Here is a 16,980-nt window from a genome sequence, read left to right as displayed (position 1 = left end):
GATAAGTAAAAATACAGAGGTTTAACAGTGCAAAAAAAATGCAAAATCTATTATCAAAATTCACATTCTTCGTAGGACAATATTATCCACGCAAAAATTAATTGTACAAAGATGAAAATTACAGAGCAACACCTATGATACATGACCCTCCAAAGAAGATTTCTGATTTATATATCTCACCATCACATAAAAAAAAATATAACCCTCCTGTCCTCTTGATTAACAAAACCTCAACAATAGCCTAAGGGCAATAAAAAATATGTAAGAATAGAAGACAAAAATAGCCTTCATGACAGAACCATAACCTTGATTTGGTAACCTATGCTCAATTTACAAACGGGTGGGGGAACTGATAGCCTGGTCAAAGTAAACGTAGCGGTGGCTGCCAACCTTGCACACCGAGCGTGTATCTTATCAAGGCCTGCTGACGGAGTAGTGAGAACCAAAACTTTTGTGCGGGGATTAAGTTCACAGGTTCGGAGACTCCCGTAAATGGCATCATGCTATTTACAAAACACTAAAAACTAGGCTGATTAGCACGAGCCAGTAGGGCATAAATATTCTGGACACATTCTTTAATGATCGATCATTATATCCAAGCCAGCGAACCTCGGTCGTTTGTTACTGGGGGGCGGCCTCTAGTTGGTGTTGGTGGCCTGTTAGCATTCAACTCCTGTGTGCATTAATAAAAACGTGTTTATTTTACAATAAAAGCGCCATTGAAATCACATCAGCTCAAAATTATTAATAATTAAATATCTGCAACACTATTAAAAAACACTACTATTTAATGAAAAATATTTGAGGGAGTACCTGCATCCATGTATCTTCAATATGACGTTCTGGTGACGTTTCTGGTGAGGAAATTGCTGGTGGTAATGGATGAATCAGTTTAGGAACCACAACAAGGTCTCTACCCAAAACTAATATTGCCCCGGCATTATTTGCGGTACCTTTTGGAGCAAGCAGTGCCAACATTTAGATGAGAAGATAATCAAAGGAGTGAGAAAGTGCAATACAGAAGTCAATAACATACCACAATAATTTGTAGCTGAAAAAAGCGTGATCAAATGTCCCTGGGCAAAACGCTCAAACCCATCCATCACACATTCATGTGCACGAACAATTAGTTGAAGATCATTGTTGTTGCAAAATTCCATCACCCGATCAGGCTGAAGTAACAAATAATGATTAAATGATCACAAAAGATGTTCAAGAAGAATATCAGGTAAGATAAGTCAAAAATTACGATAGTCATTCAACAAGACCATGTGGAAAATTCCAAGTGACGGCATTCATTACAAACAGCTGTTAGGATATTACTTTCTATTTACATTTTTTTTTATTTCATCTACAAACACAAACAACCAAATTACTGAAGAAAATTGAAAAATTATTTCTAGAATGACAACAGGTAAGGAGCACTCACCCCAAAAGTAACTAATCCAGGACCTCTAGCATTTGGCCGCAGTCCTTCCACGCTGTCATTCTCTGTCGGATCAGACCTAGAAACAATTCATGATGTTATCAACCAGAAAGGCGAAACACAGTCACAATAAACTTGCAATAGCACACATGCACTAACCACAATAGATCCATAAGCACAATCGATCCCGCTTCCATTGGAATTGGACGCTGAATGTTTTCAATCTGCTCTACATGATTTATTGAACGACCAATACCACCATGCATGCAAATAATTTTTTTCTCAATTAAGGCTGCTAGAGGAAGCCAATTAAACAGCTTGTTTATCCTATGCCAGGTCCAAATTCCGTCTCTCTCACCCTGATAAGCAACAAACATGATTGTTGATGAGTTCAATATAAACAAGACATAATTTCTGGTACGTTAAATTCCTTACCATCCTCTCTATGCACTCAATTCGGAAACCAAAGAGTGCATTTATATCTGCAGCTTCATGATTTCCACGTATTAGATGTACGTTGTTGGGATACTCAACCTGTAATATTCACAGAACTATGCATAAACATGAGGCCACCAAACTTCACACAAAAACAGAGAAAGACAACCTAAACAATCAAGAGTACCTTTAAAGCAAGAAGAAGGGTTATAGTTTCCAAGCTGTGCTGTCCACGATCAACATAATCTCCTAGGAATAGATAATCGATATATCTGATAGTCGTTTATACAAAATTAGCAATAGAGAAAATCAAATGCCCAAGTAACTAGTATTATAATAGCCCTGTTGGTGTTATATTAACTAGATTAGATATAAATTATTTTACAGAAGATGTATTTTACAAATGAGATTAAATATTGTTCTATAAATAATCTAACTCCTGTATTTATACTAAAACCATGTCTATGAAAAGACAATTACAAACTTTGGGCGAACTACAATTAGAAAAATCTAGAAATCTGGAATAATTTTAATATGAATTGAAATAAAATCTAGAAAAATGCATTATATCATTGTAGTAAGGTTGGGATTTGGTGACCGGTTGATCATAGTTTTGAATCCAGGAACAACCTTTTTCCATATACAAGACAATGACTTCCCCCCTTAACTTCACACAACAAGAAGCCTTCTACATTTAGTTTAAAGGGAATACGCGAATCATGCATTTTTTTGCTAACTAGGCATGCAAGACAAATTACTACACCCCACCAAGAAGCATAATTCTGGCAGACTAGAATGAGGTAATTGGGGGAAGAAAAACCAAAAAAATTAGATCCAATTTTGTGAAATGACTTGTAAGTTAAGGATTGTCTCCACTTATGTATTGTAAATCATTCTTATGTTTAGTTAACATGAGATCTCCAATACACTCTTCTCACGTCGAGACATGTACATATTGTGCACGGATCTAGATATTCGTGGGTGGTCCAATAATGGCCCGATAACGAGATTTGATGAGTCTATCGAACCACCCATGAATATCTAAACCCACACACGAGATATACATTCCTTGACACAATGGGGTATGTTAGAGATCGCACATCAACTTAAGATAATGTCAATTTATAGTATATAAGTGGAGCAATCCTCACCTTACAAGTCGGTTTTGTAAGAATGAGTTAGACTTCAACTTACTTCTTAATATGATATAAGAACCTATCAAAATAAGGTTTGATGACCCTATTGTGTCACCCACAAATATCTAGTTCAATGCTTGAGATGTATATGCCTCGAGGTGAGGGGAGTGTGTTGGAGATTCTACGTCGACTAGAGATTAAGCCAATTTACAGTATATAAGTGGGGGTAATCCTTCCCTAACACGCCAGTTTTGTAAGAATGAGTTAAGCTTAAAAATCAAATGAGACATCTATATACTGTAAAAATTGCTCAAAGATTTCAACAATGCACCAAGAATAAACAACTACAGAAACAAAATGGTGGTAAATATAGAAAGCTGGTTGTGGTTTTGATTGAACATCTTTTACATCAACAAACAAGCCCAAATAAAATAACTGCCCTTATTGACCCAGAATAGCCAGCTAAATGAATAGTTGTCACTATCAGTGGCGGACCCAAGAACAGTGCGGACTATATATAAAAAAATATATATTATCATATAATATAATGGGTCTGCTCAATTTTTACACAGATTTTTATATTAATATATGAACTTGTCACTTGATAGTGGGGTCAATATATAAATTAAAAGTTGCAAAACGTGAAAATTTAACTTATTTAATTGTAAATTCACAAAATGACAGGGTGCAACTGCCCACCCTCATCTATATATGGGTCTGCCACTAGCAACATGATGCCACTATAACCATATCCATTATAAACAAATAACCATTAATGGAAGCTATGAAACTTACGCAATGTCACCAGCAGTTGATGGTGCACCATACTCGTCAAAAAGGCGCATGAGATCACCAAACTGTCCATGTAGATCACCAAATATTTTAATTGGTGCCCTAAGTTGTAAAACACTTGGTTCACCAGAAAATATCCGCTCAGCACTGTCACAAAGATCAGCAATTTCATTACAATCCAAAAAAAACTGTCGCCGTACTGGTGGTTTCCATCCACGAGGCTTTAAGAGGTGTGCAATGACCTGTAAAAGTGAGGAAAATCCATTACAAACAATTCTGAATCTGAATACAAGCCAAAGCAAGAATGCTTCGCAATCCAACAAAAGAGAATATAAATGTAAACATAGACAGAAACCCCCTAAAAATAATAATCCAAAAAATGCAATGCGGAGTAAGCAATGGAAATGAATGAAAGATTAATAAACTTGACCAACCAAGTGACAAATTACAAAGTATTTTTTCTAATATTTTTAATATGAAATACAATTATTTTATGTTCATTTGATAACTCGTTGTAGAGATGAATCTGTACCTTTTTCGGTACACTGTTGATAGACATCTGCCGATCTAATAACTTCCTGGCAGCAGTTGCACTTTCTGGAGTCCCATAACTAACCCGCCTGCCTTCATTTTCAAATTGATCAATTGAAAGCTGTCTAACCATGCCACCTAATGCACCGCCAGTCTCTGCAGCAACAACCACCTGGAGAAAATTCAACACAACAAAAAAATGTGCCTAAATACTTTATGTAAACTTCTCCGCAGAATACACTTTCCCTGTTAATGAAAATATATTACGCACAGCTCTGTGATGCAGCCGAACTCCACCAGGGGTAACGTTATTTGCACCAGCAGAATCAGGCTTGATCAAGGAAGATGTTTGTTTCCCACTTGGGGTAGCCTCTGCCCCACGGTCTCTATCAGGCACTTCAGCCTCTCCATTCTCCTGCCGTGCCTTGGCAGCAGCCAGTGCTGCACTGATAGCTTCAGCTTCTGCAGCTGATGCTTCAACCAGATACTCCACACCTTTAGCAGTTCGCCTGTTCAAAGTCCTTCAGATGAATGAAGCCAAACAAGTAACACAAAATACTTGCCCAATAAAATGAAAACAGCTATTATACCGAGGTCCCTGAAGCATGGCATTTTCGGTGCTGATATCTGTATAAATGTCACCATTCATTGGGGGTGCAACTGGATTTCCCAAAACAACAGAGCCATCAGCAGCTGCCTCAGGAATTGCTTGCCTCGTTCTATCATCAACAAATCCATATCGTCCAGGTAAGCGCCCAGCTTGTACATTAGATGCAGCTGCAGCAGCAGCAGCATGTGAAGCAGCAGCGGTTGTTTCAGCAGCTGCAAGATCTTCAGCAACAAGTAGGTCATCTAGCAAGACTCCTGAAGCATAAACACAATACATTGCAGTCAGTCCAGCTCTTGAAGTTATGAATTGATTAGATAATTAAACTATCATACAATAAAATTTAAAGTATATGTATTTACTAAAAACGATTACAACAAACATAAAGCTAGTAAATACATCAGATGAAGTCGTACATTTCAGCTTGCAAGATGAACATGGATTGAAGGACCATTTTCATGAACAGTAGTAATTGGGGCAAAACTTTTATCCACTTGATCAAAAGGAAAATCACTTTCGTTGTTAGAGAAAGTTGATAAAATAAATCTTAGGCTAAAGCAACTTTAAAGTTAAAGCTCAATAACTTCATAAATTTAAAAAATAAAAGTCATTTGAGAGCTTTAACTTGAAACCTTGTAAAACTAAAAAAATAACAATTTGTCCTTCCTTGGCTAATTCTTGATGAGAGGGAGAGTAAGGCTAAGAAGGTGTAAAACTTATTTTTAAAAACCCTTTCAGTTAGCTTTTTTTTTCAAAAGTTACTCCCTCCTTTTTTCTTTAAAAATTAAGATCCTTAATTTTTTATGACTTCTTCAAATGTCTTTTGCCCAATTTCTCTTATAGAAAAGGAAAGCTAGGAAAAAACTAGGTAAAACACAATCATGGTCAAATTATATCATAAATCTGTAATCCCAGATCACGAGGTTTGTTTTTCATCTAAGAAGAAATTATCCAGCAATTCAGATTATTGGAATTTTCTCTCACCTAGTTTTATTATATAACAGAACATGTAAATCAAAGATAACAGAAAAATAATCTCATGCAGTATTTGTAAGTAGGAGCACAAAGTAATAATTTGATAAAAAAATATCAAATTTCTTTTTCTGCTGAAGTGGTAAAAATATCATATGATATCAATCAAATTGGAAATAAAATTCAGTAGGATGAACCCACAAAATGTTATATTTATATCTTACCCCCACGTAAACCACCATAAATAAAAATTAAGTCACCAACTGCAGCAGCTGCATGCCTACAACGTCGAGTCAACTCTACTGCAGCATCTCCTCCTGCTGCATCAGCACTGTACCTACCAGTTCTTGGACTGGTAACAACAGATTTCGTATCACACCAAACACCAGCAGCAGTGTCCAATACTATAAACAGGAAAAGGAATCCAAAAATACAGCTTAAATTAGAATAATGCTAAAAGTTGCCTCCAAGTAAAAATAAATTAAAATAATAGTCCATTAACACACAATCCATGTTATATCAAAAAAAGCACAGAAGTAGTGAACAAACAAAAACTTTAAGCTACACCATGATCAGCACCTGCAACACTTGATGAGTCTTCTACCATCCTTCCTCCACCAAGAGCCCCACCAGACACATGGAGCCTTGCATTGACAAATACCTATAATCATTAAATTAAGCATGATCCCTGAATGTATATTCAACTATGAAAAATGAGAATAAAATAAAATAAACTGAATCAAACCGCTGCATGCTGGTATCTTGATGATGGTGAGACACCTGGGGCAATTGCCCATTCCCAACGACCATCTCTATGTTTAGCAAGTCCATATGCACTTGCCAATGGCTGCAAACACAAGTGGTAAAATGATATTCTCAGCAAAGTATAGGAAGAAATAATTCAGCCACAACAAATAACTGACATTAAATAGGAATAAAATTAGAGTCAGTCTGAATAAGGATGGGCCCAAAACAGAAAGCAACAATGATAGGAGCAATTGCCTGCCAACATTTGAACTCAAACATAAAATGATCACAACTATGAATGCCATTTGTAAATAATTGAATTCTACAATCAGGTAAGAAAAGCTACTGGAACTTGAACACTCAATAACTCAAAAAGCACTCCAGTAGTTTTGGAATGTTTGAATGTTTCTCATCATTTAAATGCAAACATCAATATGAAAAACATTCAATTAACCATTAACAGATTTTGTTCTATTATGGACCAGTTTCATTAAACTTAAAATAAGTGTTTCTGAAATAAATTAAGAAAATCACTAACTTAATATGCAGATAGGATTTACTACTTTAAAAAGCAGAAAACTGTTTATTTTTAAAATAAACAGATTAGATAAACACATTAAAAGGTAAAAAAAATCTGCTTATTTTATTAAAAAAACTTATTTTAAAAAATAAAGCACAAACAAACTCAATCCTATATAAAGGAAAGTCGAATACTAGAAATATATAAAAAAATAGAAGTCTCATGAATCAACAGAATGAATAGATAATAACTCACAACACTATTGGCATCTCTCCCTCCACAGAGCAGAAGAAGTCCATCCGAGCGTGCACTTGCAGTTGCGTACCTAGTCATGATTAAATGGAAATTAAGACAATCACACCATGACAAGTTGCACCAAACAATAGCCAACTTCATAAATATATGGTAAGTCTACACTACACATAATCCATTTGCTTATATGTTCTAAGGTAAGATATTTAAGTGTTCTCTTGTACTGATGAAAAGAAAGCAATAATGAGATAACTTCCTTTCAGAGAACAGTAATACTAAAGCTATTCAAAACTACCAAATTAAGATGAAGGTTCAATTCAAACAACCCCACTTGAGCTGCAGTTTAACTCTAGTTTTCGTACATAAAACCAACTAGAAGAGGAATGTGAGCCTACTCTATAATCACATTGCTCACACAAGGAATAAAGATTAAAGCAAACCCCAAATAACACCACAGTCCAACTTTACAAAGTAATAATAAACAAATGGACATTATTGCCACATGGAAAGACTACTTAATATTTCTGACAATTCAACTTTCATTAATTTTTGTATATTTATAGCCAAATTTTACTTGAAGAAAAGAGAGCGGGTGAAAAATATCAAATCCAGGACTTGACATGAAAATATTAAAAAAACTATGAATATGAAACCAATTTAATGAATAAAAAATAGATCTATAAAATCATCATTTAAATCAATTAATATAAAAGCAAACTGGAATGAAGTGTTTGATTTAGCCACTTAACAGTTTGGCTAATGCAGACAGTCTTCACAACGTATTTCATGATGTCAAAGGGTAAAAAGTACAGAAACCCTATCACGTGTTTTTAAGAATTTAAAATTATTGTGCAGATAGGGACAACAAAATATCAGTCAAATAAAGTAGAATTCATGGAGGTAGAAGCACACATGCATGGAGGTGGACCCTCTCCTTCTGGCTCTAACTTGCGCCATTCATAAGGCTTGGCAGCTGTGTCCAAGGCCCATACATCCGCCAAAGGTCTCTTTCCTGGAAAGCAAAGACCAAGAAGTGTGACACCCAATAAATTTTTACTCACAAAAACAACCAAGGCACACATTGCAAAAGGAGTGGCATTTGAATAGTTACCATCATTGCCTCCAATTGCCATTAGATACCTCTGCCCCACCAAAGCCATTACATGTCCATAACGTGGTCCGGGTCCAGGGCCCTGAACAGACACTCTACATGAAATTCAAAACCCTAGATTAGATAAATAACATTGGTCACATTAAGTCGATAAGGGAAAAAACACAGGTTACAATCCAAACCTATGCCAGCGTGGCCATTGCTGAGTTAGATCAAGAACATGAAGGTCCTCAGCTGACAAACCAGCAGGACCAATGCCACCCTGTGTAACATTGCAATATTCCCTTATGAAGTAAGCTAATCATTTAAAGAAAGGAAATAAGTTCAGAAACAATAAGATACCCTTTTCATGCTACCTGAATAACCACCATAGTTCCCACAGCAGTCGCCACATGTGCTGCCCTTGGAGTCGGAGGTTCTCCAAAGGGAGTTAACCTGCATGATATTTCCCTTATCAAGCACTGATGCAAAGTAGGTAAGTCTATAAAAACACTAATTAAGTCTTAAAGGAGGTGAGAAAGAATGAATTGGTTAAGCTCACCTAGACCATTTATTAGTCAAGACATCATAACAGTGGACATCAGCTGTGGCACCAGCTAAACCTGAAAAGCAAATCATATACCATGATAAATTTTAAGAAAACACATTATAACACTCAATTGTTAAAGGTAATTAATGCCATTTTATCACAGAAGAAGCTCCTCTACTCCAATCAAAATGAACTCTTCTTAAAAGGGAAACATGCAAAAATCTATATAAATTATAGCTTGTCTTGTACCACTCCTCTCAGGAAGATCCGCAGATGTAGTCAATTACTAAATAATCAAGAATGTTGGTGTGAAATCAAGGTTTTTTACCAACATCGATATGCACCACAAAAATAAGACATTGTTCTGAACATTTTTCTACTAGGATGACTAATTTTGAGATTTAAGGAACAAAAACCATTTGGCGCTTCAAATGAATAAAAACACGATATAGGGTGTGGAAACAATAATCGATTATTACTTCCATGAACTACTACTTACTTAGAACATTATTTGAAATGTATACTTTTCACAACACATACTGAAACAGAACCATTCTTTCTTTAATAAAACAGGGTTCATTGAGCTCCTTATACCACTGAACCAAAGATAACACTTCATATGGTTTATCATATATGATAACCAAAAATATTATATGAAAAATGAAAGGTATCAATCGAAACTCATTGACACATTCACGGACCTCCACCTCCTAAGTGCTTAGCTTTTAGCCCTTTAGTAGAGTTGGTCTTGATAAGGTACCAAAGCTTTTACAGTTCTACTACCACGTGGCCAAGAATTCAATCCTTGCCAGTTGCAATCACCATTCTCCAAAATTAGAGTAATTTATAAGTAAATTGAATTTGTGCATTGTCTAAAATTCAAAAGTGAGATTCTCTTGCTTGTAGGGCGCGTTAGATATAAAACCATCCATGGCCTTCCACCCAAGAGAGCTTATCTGCTAGGTGCATTAGTTCTTGACATCTTGTTTGAGTGAATGCAATTGCTATGAAGTGGAACCGAACAGACACTAACAAAAGTGTTCTCTACGACATATTTTTCCTTTACTTATTGTTCCCCTCAAAAATAGGAAAACAAGTGAGATTTATGGAAAGTCTTGTAAATAATTTTTTATGACATTTCAAATGACAAACAACCATAAAACAGAAACAAAGTTGTGATATAAATAATTCAATTCATTCCATTTAATTGCATCGCACAAACTCATTTTTTCCCTAAGATTGGGAATGAAATATTTGCAAAGAAGTAGGAGTTTCACTTAATATATAGAAAACAAGATAAACTAGACTGAGGTGGTTAGATCATGAGAGCAAAAGAACAACAAAGGCTAATGAGAAAAGTAAATCAAATTGAAGATAGTTTCATTAAAAGGGGTAAAGAAAATCCAAAGAAAACTCTACAATGGTTTTACTTCAAAACACATCAAGCATGCAAAGCCTGTAGTTAACAAACTAACAATACCAAAACTCAATTCTCAGCCACAAAAATACGGAGGAATGTTATATTAACTTCATAACATATGCTGGGGAAAATGAAACCAAGGTATAATAATTAAATACATACGTATGCCCGCATTTCCAGCAGATGAAGGAGTCCCTGAAGCGGCAGAATTTCCTTCAAGAGCAGTGGCACCGCCGAACAAAATCAGCCTCGGGCCAATGTACCCCGACGTCCCCTCCTCTCCGACCGCCGCCACCGCCGTCAATGTGTGGCCGCACCTCGGCCCCGGTCCGTCCTCTTTCTTCTCCAAAATTGCATTCACCACAGTATAAGTTGGCGCCAGCCTCGGTCCACCCGACGGACTCTGCGGCGCCGCAGCAGGCGCCGGAGATCCGCCTCCAGACGACGGAGGCTCCTCTAGCTGCTCTCCTTCCGTCTCAGCCGACGGCGGAGCAGCGGCGGCGTGGTTCTGCACAGCCGGATCGTGATCGGTCTCCGGCACCATCGAGGAATCGACATCCATTGCTTCAACCCTAAGATTCGAGCAATTTCAAAAGATCGGAGCTAAAATTCCGGCGAAATCAAATTTCGAACCAACATTTGAATTCGCTTCGCGGAATCCGAACGCCTCAAACGAACTCTCTACCTTCAATAACACGCACAGCGAACAAATAAGCCAACAAAATCAATGTTCTCAATAGAAAAGCCTCGGCTCGGACGATTCTCCAATTCGAAGACGAAAATCCGAAACGAGAAAATTTCAGAAACAGTAACCAGCGAAAGGAAATTAGTCTCTAGGTTTTCTCTCTCTCTTCTTTCTCTCTCTTCTGCGTTGAAAGTTGAAACTCTGAGAAAAGAAAAGAAAAAGAAGCGGTCGAAGAAACGGGGACGGAGACAATATCGAAACCACAGCAACAACGAAAAACACACACTCGCAGCCCCAAAGCCGAAAAAGGAAAAAAATTAAAATAAATAAATAATTCAAACACTTTCTTTGGGGTTGAGTTGAAGGTGTTGTGTCTTTCTCTCTCTAGAATTTATTTTTATTTGCCTTTTTGGTTTTCTACTTTTTATATAAAATATTTTTTTATTGTGTATATTCTGTTTTTTTAGAAAAGTTTAGAGGGTGACCCAAATGAACCGATTGGGACGTGTAGAGAGGGGCTAGCGGTGGCGGCCCCCGTCTCACGGCGGAGAATGGGAAATGGGTTACCGGGGATTGCTTAAACCGTTTATTTAACGGCTCAGTTAGCAAAGCTGAATGTGAAAGCACGCGCTGAAGAAAGCGCTATGCTGCTATATATTGCTTTTGATTCTCTCTGTCATGTGTGTTGTTGGGTTGTGAGTAAGTATGCTTCTCTTCGTTGTTATTATTAACCTGCACCTGAATTGATACCCTTTTTGACTCTTTTTCTATACACATGTTTGCCTGTTTGGATAGCTGGTACCATCTACTAAAATATTACTATTCAACAAAAATGAAGTTGCGCATTAAAATTTGAATATGTGGGTTCATATGGTGAAATACCAAATCATTTATTCTCTTTTGATTTTATAGTAAAAGTTTTGAAAATTTGAGAGAGTGAATGTATGTGGAGTTTGAGAGAAAAAATGTAAAAAATATGAAATACTAAATCTGATTGTGTTTGGAATTGAGAATAAAATGTGAGAAATTGAGAGAGTAGATATTTAAATATTTGTGAGAAAAATATAAAAGATTAATTATGTTCAGATTGAAATACCTTAAAAGTGAATATATAAAAAAATTGTGATTTAAAATTAATCGGTTCACAACCATTTATCTTAATTTATATAATTATTTTAATTTAATATTTTATTATTAAATTGAGTTGTTAATTGCTTGTATGAGAAAACAAAAATAGGTGTTAAATGCTTTTTTTTCCTTCTAAAAAAAAGTACAATACACATAATAAATATATTCAACTTTGTGTAAATCATGCTTGAAAGTTCTTGTGCCGGTGTGGGTCGTATAAATGATGTAATGTCTCGGTCTTTATTATTGGACCGATCGAGGTTAAGGTTCACGTCGTCCATAAGGTCGATCGACAATACAAGTCCAATTATGTTCAATCAAGGTCAGCGAAGCTAATCCATGATTAAGAGCTAGGTAATGCAACCCTAAACGCAGTACAACTCTTTAACCTGACCCAATAAGGAAAGTCCACCATAGATAATATAAATAACACATATTCCAAGAATCAGGTTTCGTCATTATATACGGTGCTCTGAAAACCGAGTACCTAACGTCTTTGCTGACTTGAGCGTCAGAGTGCATTCTGCAGATACCATCCGAGTCTGGATTACAAGAAACCCAAAAATCAAGATTAGGAAAGAAGAGCGAAAAATTTACAAGGAAGGGAGCTGAAGGACCATACGACTGACAGACAAAGAAAAAAGAATCCTCTTAAAACTTCTCTATACCCCCAACTCCTCTGCTGGAACAATTCTTTGATAAAGTTACAATTCAAATTACACTATTATGGTGCTTTGTGCGAGGGAAGCAAACCTTCCTAAATGAATGGATTCACTATAAAATATTAATGTTTTATATAAAAATAAAAATAAATGTCATATAATTACAAAATAGTTTATGTATTATTAAATTAAAATTATTTATACAACAAATATTAAATAATTCTTATATTTTTAATACATTTAATTTAAATTAAAATTAATATTACAATAACATGAAATTAAAACCTGGCTTCTCATTGTCTGTAATTTTCTATTTTCAGTTAATTTATAACAATTATTAATTGTATTCTGTAGAAAATGAGATTTTTTTATCATTTTTATATAACGCTAATTTCCAGAATAAATAATTTTTATTATATAAAATGTCTTTTAGATTTATAAAAGTTCATATAAATTATTATTTACAGTTGCTCTTCAGTTACTAATGATTTTAAAAAATACTGAAAATTACGTAAAATAAAGTTGGCACGAAAAAAGTTATAAAGTGAATATGACATAAAAGAAATTATAATATACAAATAAAAATGTGATAAAGTTGAGAGAAGTATTACTATTGTGAAAAGAACAGCAAAATGTACATCCTTAATATATATATATATATATATATATATAAATAATAATAAAGAATATTTTTTATTTAATCAATGGTTATATTAATTAAAAATAATTTAGTAGACCTATTTAATTGAGATTTCAAAAAAAGTTAAAAGATTTTTTTTTAAAGTCTGTGGTGGTTTTTAATCTAAATTTTAAAATATTAAAATAATCAAATGGTATTGAACACGACTATCGGGATATTTTTAGAACATTAAATATTCGAATTATGTTTTAAAAGAATAAAACACTCATCCTACAAAATTTAATCTATTATTTTGTTATTTGACTTTTTGTGAATTTTGTATAAACTTTTATTTGTGCATATAAATATTCTTTTTGTGTATATTAATTTTTTTATTCTCATTTAAATTATTTTTTTCAATCAATCTCAGCAGTGATAGCAAAAAAATTGTTTTTTCAATTTCCAAATTTTCTCATCCACCTGAGTAATTGTTTTATGTCATTCACATGGATAAATTTGTGTTCTTCAATTTCAAACATTTTCTCATCCACCTGAGTAATTGTTTTATGTCATCTACATGGATTAAATAGTAATAAAGGAAGTAGGTCAAATAATAATTAACTATATGAATTAAGGACGAGGAACTTAATTTTAATAAAATAATTATAAGTTTAAGATGTTATTTGATTATAAATAGAACTGATAAACCCTAAAAAACGAACAATATATTCGGTGTTCTAATAAAAGAGATCATTATATAATTTAAAGGAGAGACAGAATAGTTATTACTGGTATTACATTATTTAATTTCTTTATGCTACTACACCTGATTAGGTATTGATATTTTATATTTTAATTAACATTTATTCCTTTTAATTATTTATGTTTGTTTTCTTTACCCAATAATTAATTTGTTGAAGGCAATTATTATAAAATATAATTAAAAATATTAAAACAAAATTACTTTAATTTTTTTATTAAGATTAATGAAAGTTATAAAGTTGATTTCTTTATTAAACACGCATATATATATACACATATTATTATTGTGTTAATAAAATTATAAATAGTTAATGAAAATAATAAAATTATTTTTTTATAAATAGTTTCATGTGCATACAATTTTGGGTCTCCCTAAATTGTCTTTGTAGCGTCACAGTTAACTATCTAAATTTACACTACCGGTATAACCAGGACTAAATAGTACCTGAAACTGATTGTACAATTGTTGACGTGTAAGTGATCTTTTTGCTCCTTCCTTTAAGTTTCCTTCCTCGATTGCTGGTGCTCGGTTTGGGTTGACATAAAAAAGGTACTCTAACGATTAAGTAAGCACTATGTAAAGAGTGTATGTTTGTAAATTGATTAAAGTGTACCTTACACCTCTGTAGAGGATTTATTTATAGTGTTTAGTCGAGGGGCCCTTGCTGTGATAGGCTGAATCAATCAAATATCAATTGCTAACTAATTTATAGCATGTCATCGATTTATAGGGAGGTACATTGGTATATTAAAGAATATCTGGAATATATTTTAGTTGATCAATGTTTGGTTGATTTCTCATAACATAATTTGGGATCTTATTATTACTCATCAAGAGCTCTTTGTAACTGTCATTGTCACTCCTGTCATTATTAGCTTCAAAGTACGTTTAAACACGATTGGTCGGTCATCGTGGCCGAGTGACTAACTCGTCTAATACTGACTAGTACACTTGCCCCTTAGACTTGAAGAATCGCTAGTTTCTGAAGAGTCGAGATGTGACCATTGGGTGCCCCGAGGTGAGATCTGACTTGTGCTTTTTTGAAACGTTGTTTATTGGACACTATTCAATCCAAACGATCTAACGGTCCCTGATCCGTGCTGGTTCATATGCCAAGTGTTGGGTACCCTTAGATGTGAAGTGATCTAACAGTCCGAGAGGTGACTTTTCGTATTCTTTATCCTTTTTGGGGTTTTATAAATAGAAGTGTTTGTGAACGTTGATGAGTTTGTTGTTTTATCTTCTATGCTAGAGTTCATCAAGCATGATCCGAGTGCCGAGTCTCAAGCAATTCCTTGTCTTTTCCATTTTTTACTCAAAAGGGTTAGTAATGTCTTCCCTTATTGAGTCTTCAAGATCTATCGTGAATCTTGAGTCTTCTGAACCTACACACTCCGCATCTGGTGGCATGAAAAATAATTTGGACCATTTGATCGATGTTGTGTCTGATATTCCTGACTATGAGTGGGTTGACCCACGCATATTAGACGTCGCTACTTGCTTTAGAGGTCCTACCGCTTTAAATGGTTTTTTTTGTCTAAAGTGTCCATTTTGAAACCTAACGCTCCCTCGGATGCGGTTGCAGCTGATAGTTGCAATCACTCCAACCGAGTCTGTCATGGTCGGGAGAATTCTCCTCAAGAGTTTTTTTATGTATATATTACTTTTCTCAATGATTTACATGTCACTCTTCCATTTGATGAGTTTACGATGGGGGTCCTTCAGATCCTCAATGTTGCCCCAACTCAATTGCATCCCAATTCATGGGTAGCCCTTCAAGCCTTTAAAGCGATTTGTGTATTTTTAGGTTGAGGCAAACTCCTCAATGCTTCCTTTTCTATTATAATTCTCGTTCAAACTTACCCCCGTGAGTTGGTTATCCTTGACTAGTCGTCTAGGTAGCATCCGTTTTGCTCCTTACACCTTGTCCTATAAACACTTTAAAGAGAGGTATTTTAAAGTTTTTATCGAATCAAACGAGAAACCATAATTTTACGATTCCGAAGGGAGGTCGAAGTTCCCGTTTCAATGGACTCCGAATCCTAGACGTTACGTCTCCTGGGTGAGGTCCTCAATGACTCCCCAAGATAAAGAAATCTTTTTCATTCTCGACCAACTTCCCAATAGGAGTGGCAATGCGGGTTGGCCCGCCCCACATAGGCATGTCCTACTTTGACCCGCAAAATGCAAGTTGATTCACCCCGGGCTAGGAGTGGGGACTCATTTCACTGGCTCGCCTCGGATAAGAAGTAACCTGCGGGCCTACGGGCCAACCCACATAAGTTTTTTTCTTTCAAAAATTAAAATTTCATTAATTATAAAAATAAATCATTTTTACTACTGAAAAATTCAAGTATGAGGGTTGTTAGAAGGCTTGATTAAAAATAATTAAAGTTTTGTTTTGCATGTAGTTTTTCAAATATATGTATGTAAATGTATAAGAGTATTTTATCAAAGTTTTGCTACAAAATATTTTGATGAAGATGACTAATTTTTTAACTATTCTATTGAAATATCTTTTTTATATTATTTTTTTATTAACAAATTTTAAATATAAGACTTTACTTAAAACTAAATCCACTGTCACTCTTAATACTAACTCATTTAGATTATTAAAATAAAACATTCATTTTTTTAGTACATTA

At 34.7% G+C, this 16,980-nt stretch overlaps 1 protein-coding gene across 1 annotated transcript; it reads right to left on the bottom strand.

Annotated features, from left to right (window-relative positions):
- Positions 1-20: 20 nt before the first annotated feature.
- LOC137835590 (serine/threonine-protein phosphatase BSL3) lies at positions 21-11,886 on the bottom strand. The gene is made up of 21 exons (XM_068644173.2): positions 10,641-11,886; positions 9,071-9,131; positions 8,886-8,964; positions 8,712-8,791; positions 8,530-8,624; positions 8,331-8,430; positions 7,422-7,491; positions 6,645-6,746; positions 6,479-6,560; positions 6,124-6,303; positions 4,911-5,184; positions 4,592-4,829; positions 4,322-4,492; positions 3,793-4,031; positions 2,049-2,133; positions 1,862-1,960; positions 1,586-1,785; positions 1,430-1,505; positions 1,037-1,172; positions 814-953; positions 21-673 (listed from the first exon to the last, which is right to left on the bottom strand). The coding sequence occupies exons 1-21, from the start codon at positions 11,038-11,040 to the stop codon at positions 590-592; spliced, it is 2,991 nt and encodes a 996-aa protein (XP_068500274.2). The 5' UTR covers positions 11,041-11,886; the 3' UTR covers positions 21-589.
- Positions 11,887-16,980: the final 5,094 nt, after the last annotated feature.

This window comes from Phaseolus vulgaris, chromosome 5 (genome assembly GCF_051622355.1).
Source record: "Phaseolus vulgaris cultivar YP4 chromosome 5, ASM5162235v1, whole genome shotgun sequence".
NCBI lineage: Eukaryota > Viridiplantae > Streptophyta > Magnoliopsida > Fabales > Fabaceae > Phaseolus > Phaseolus vulgaris.
This window is presented reverse-complemented; position numbering and strand designations above follow the sequence as displayed.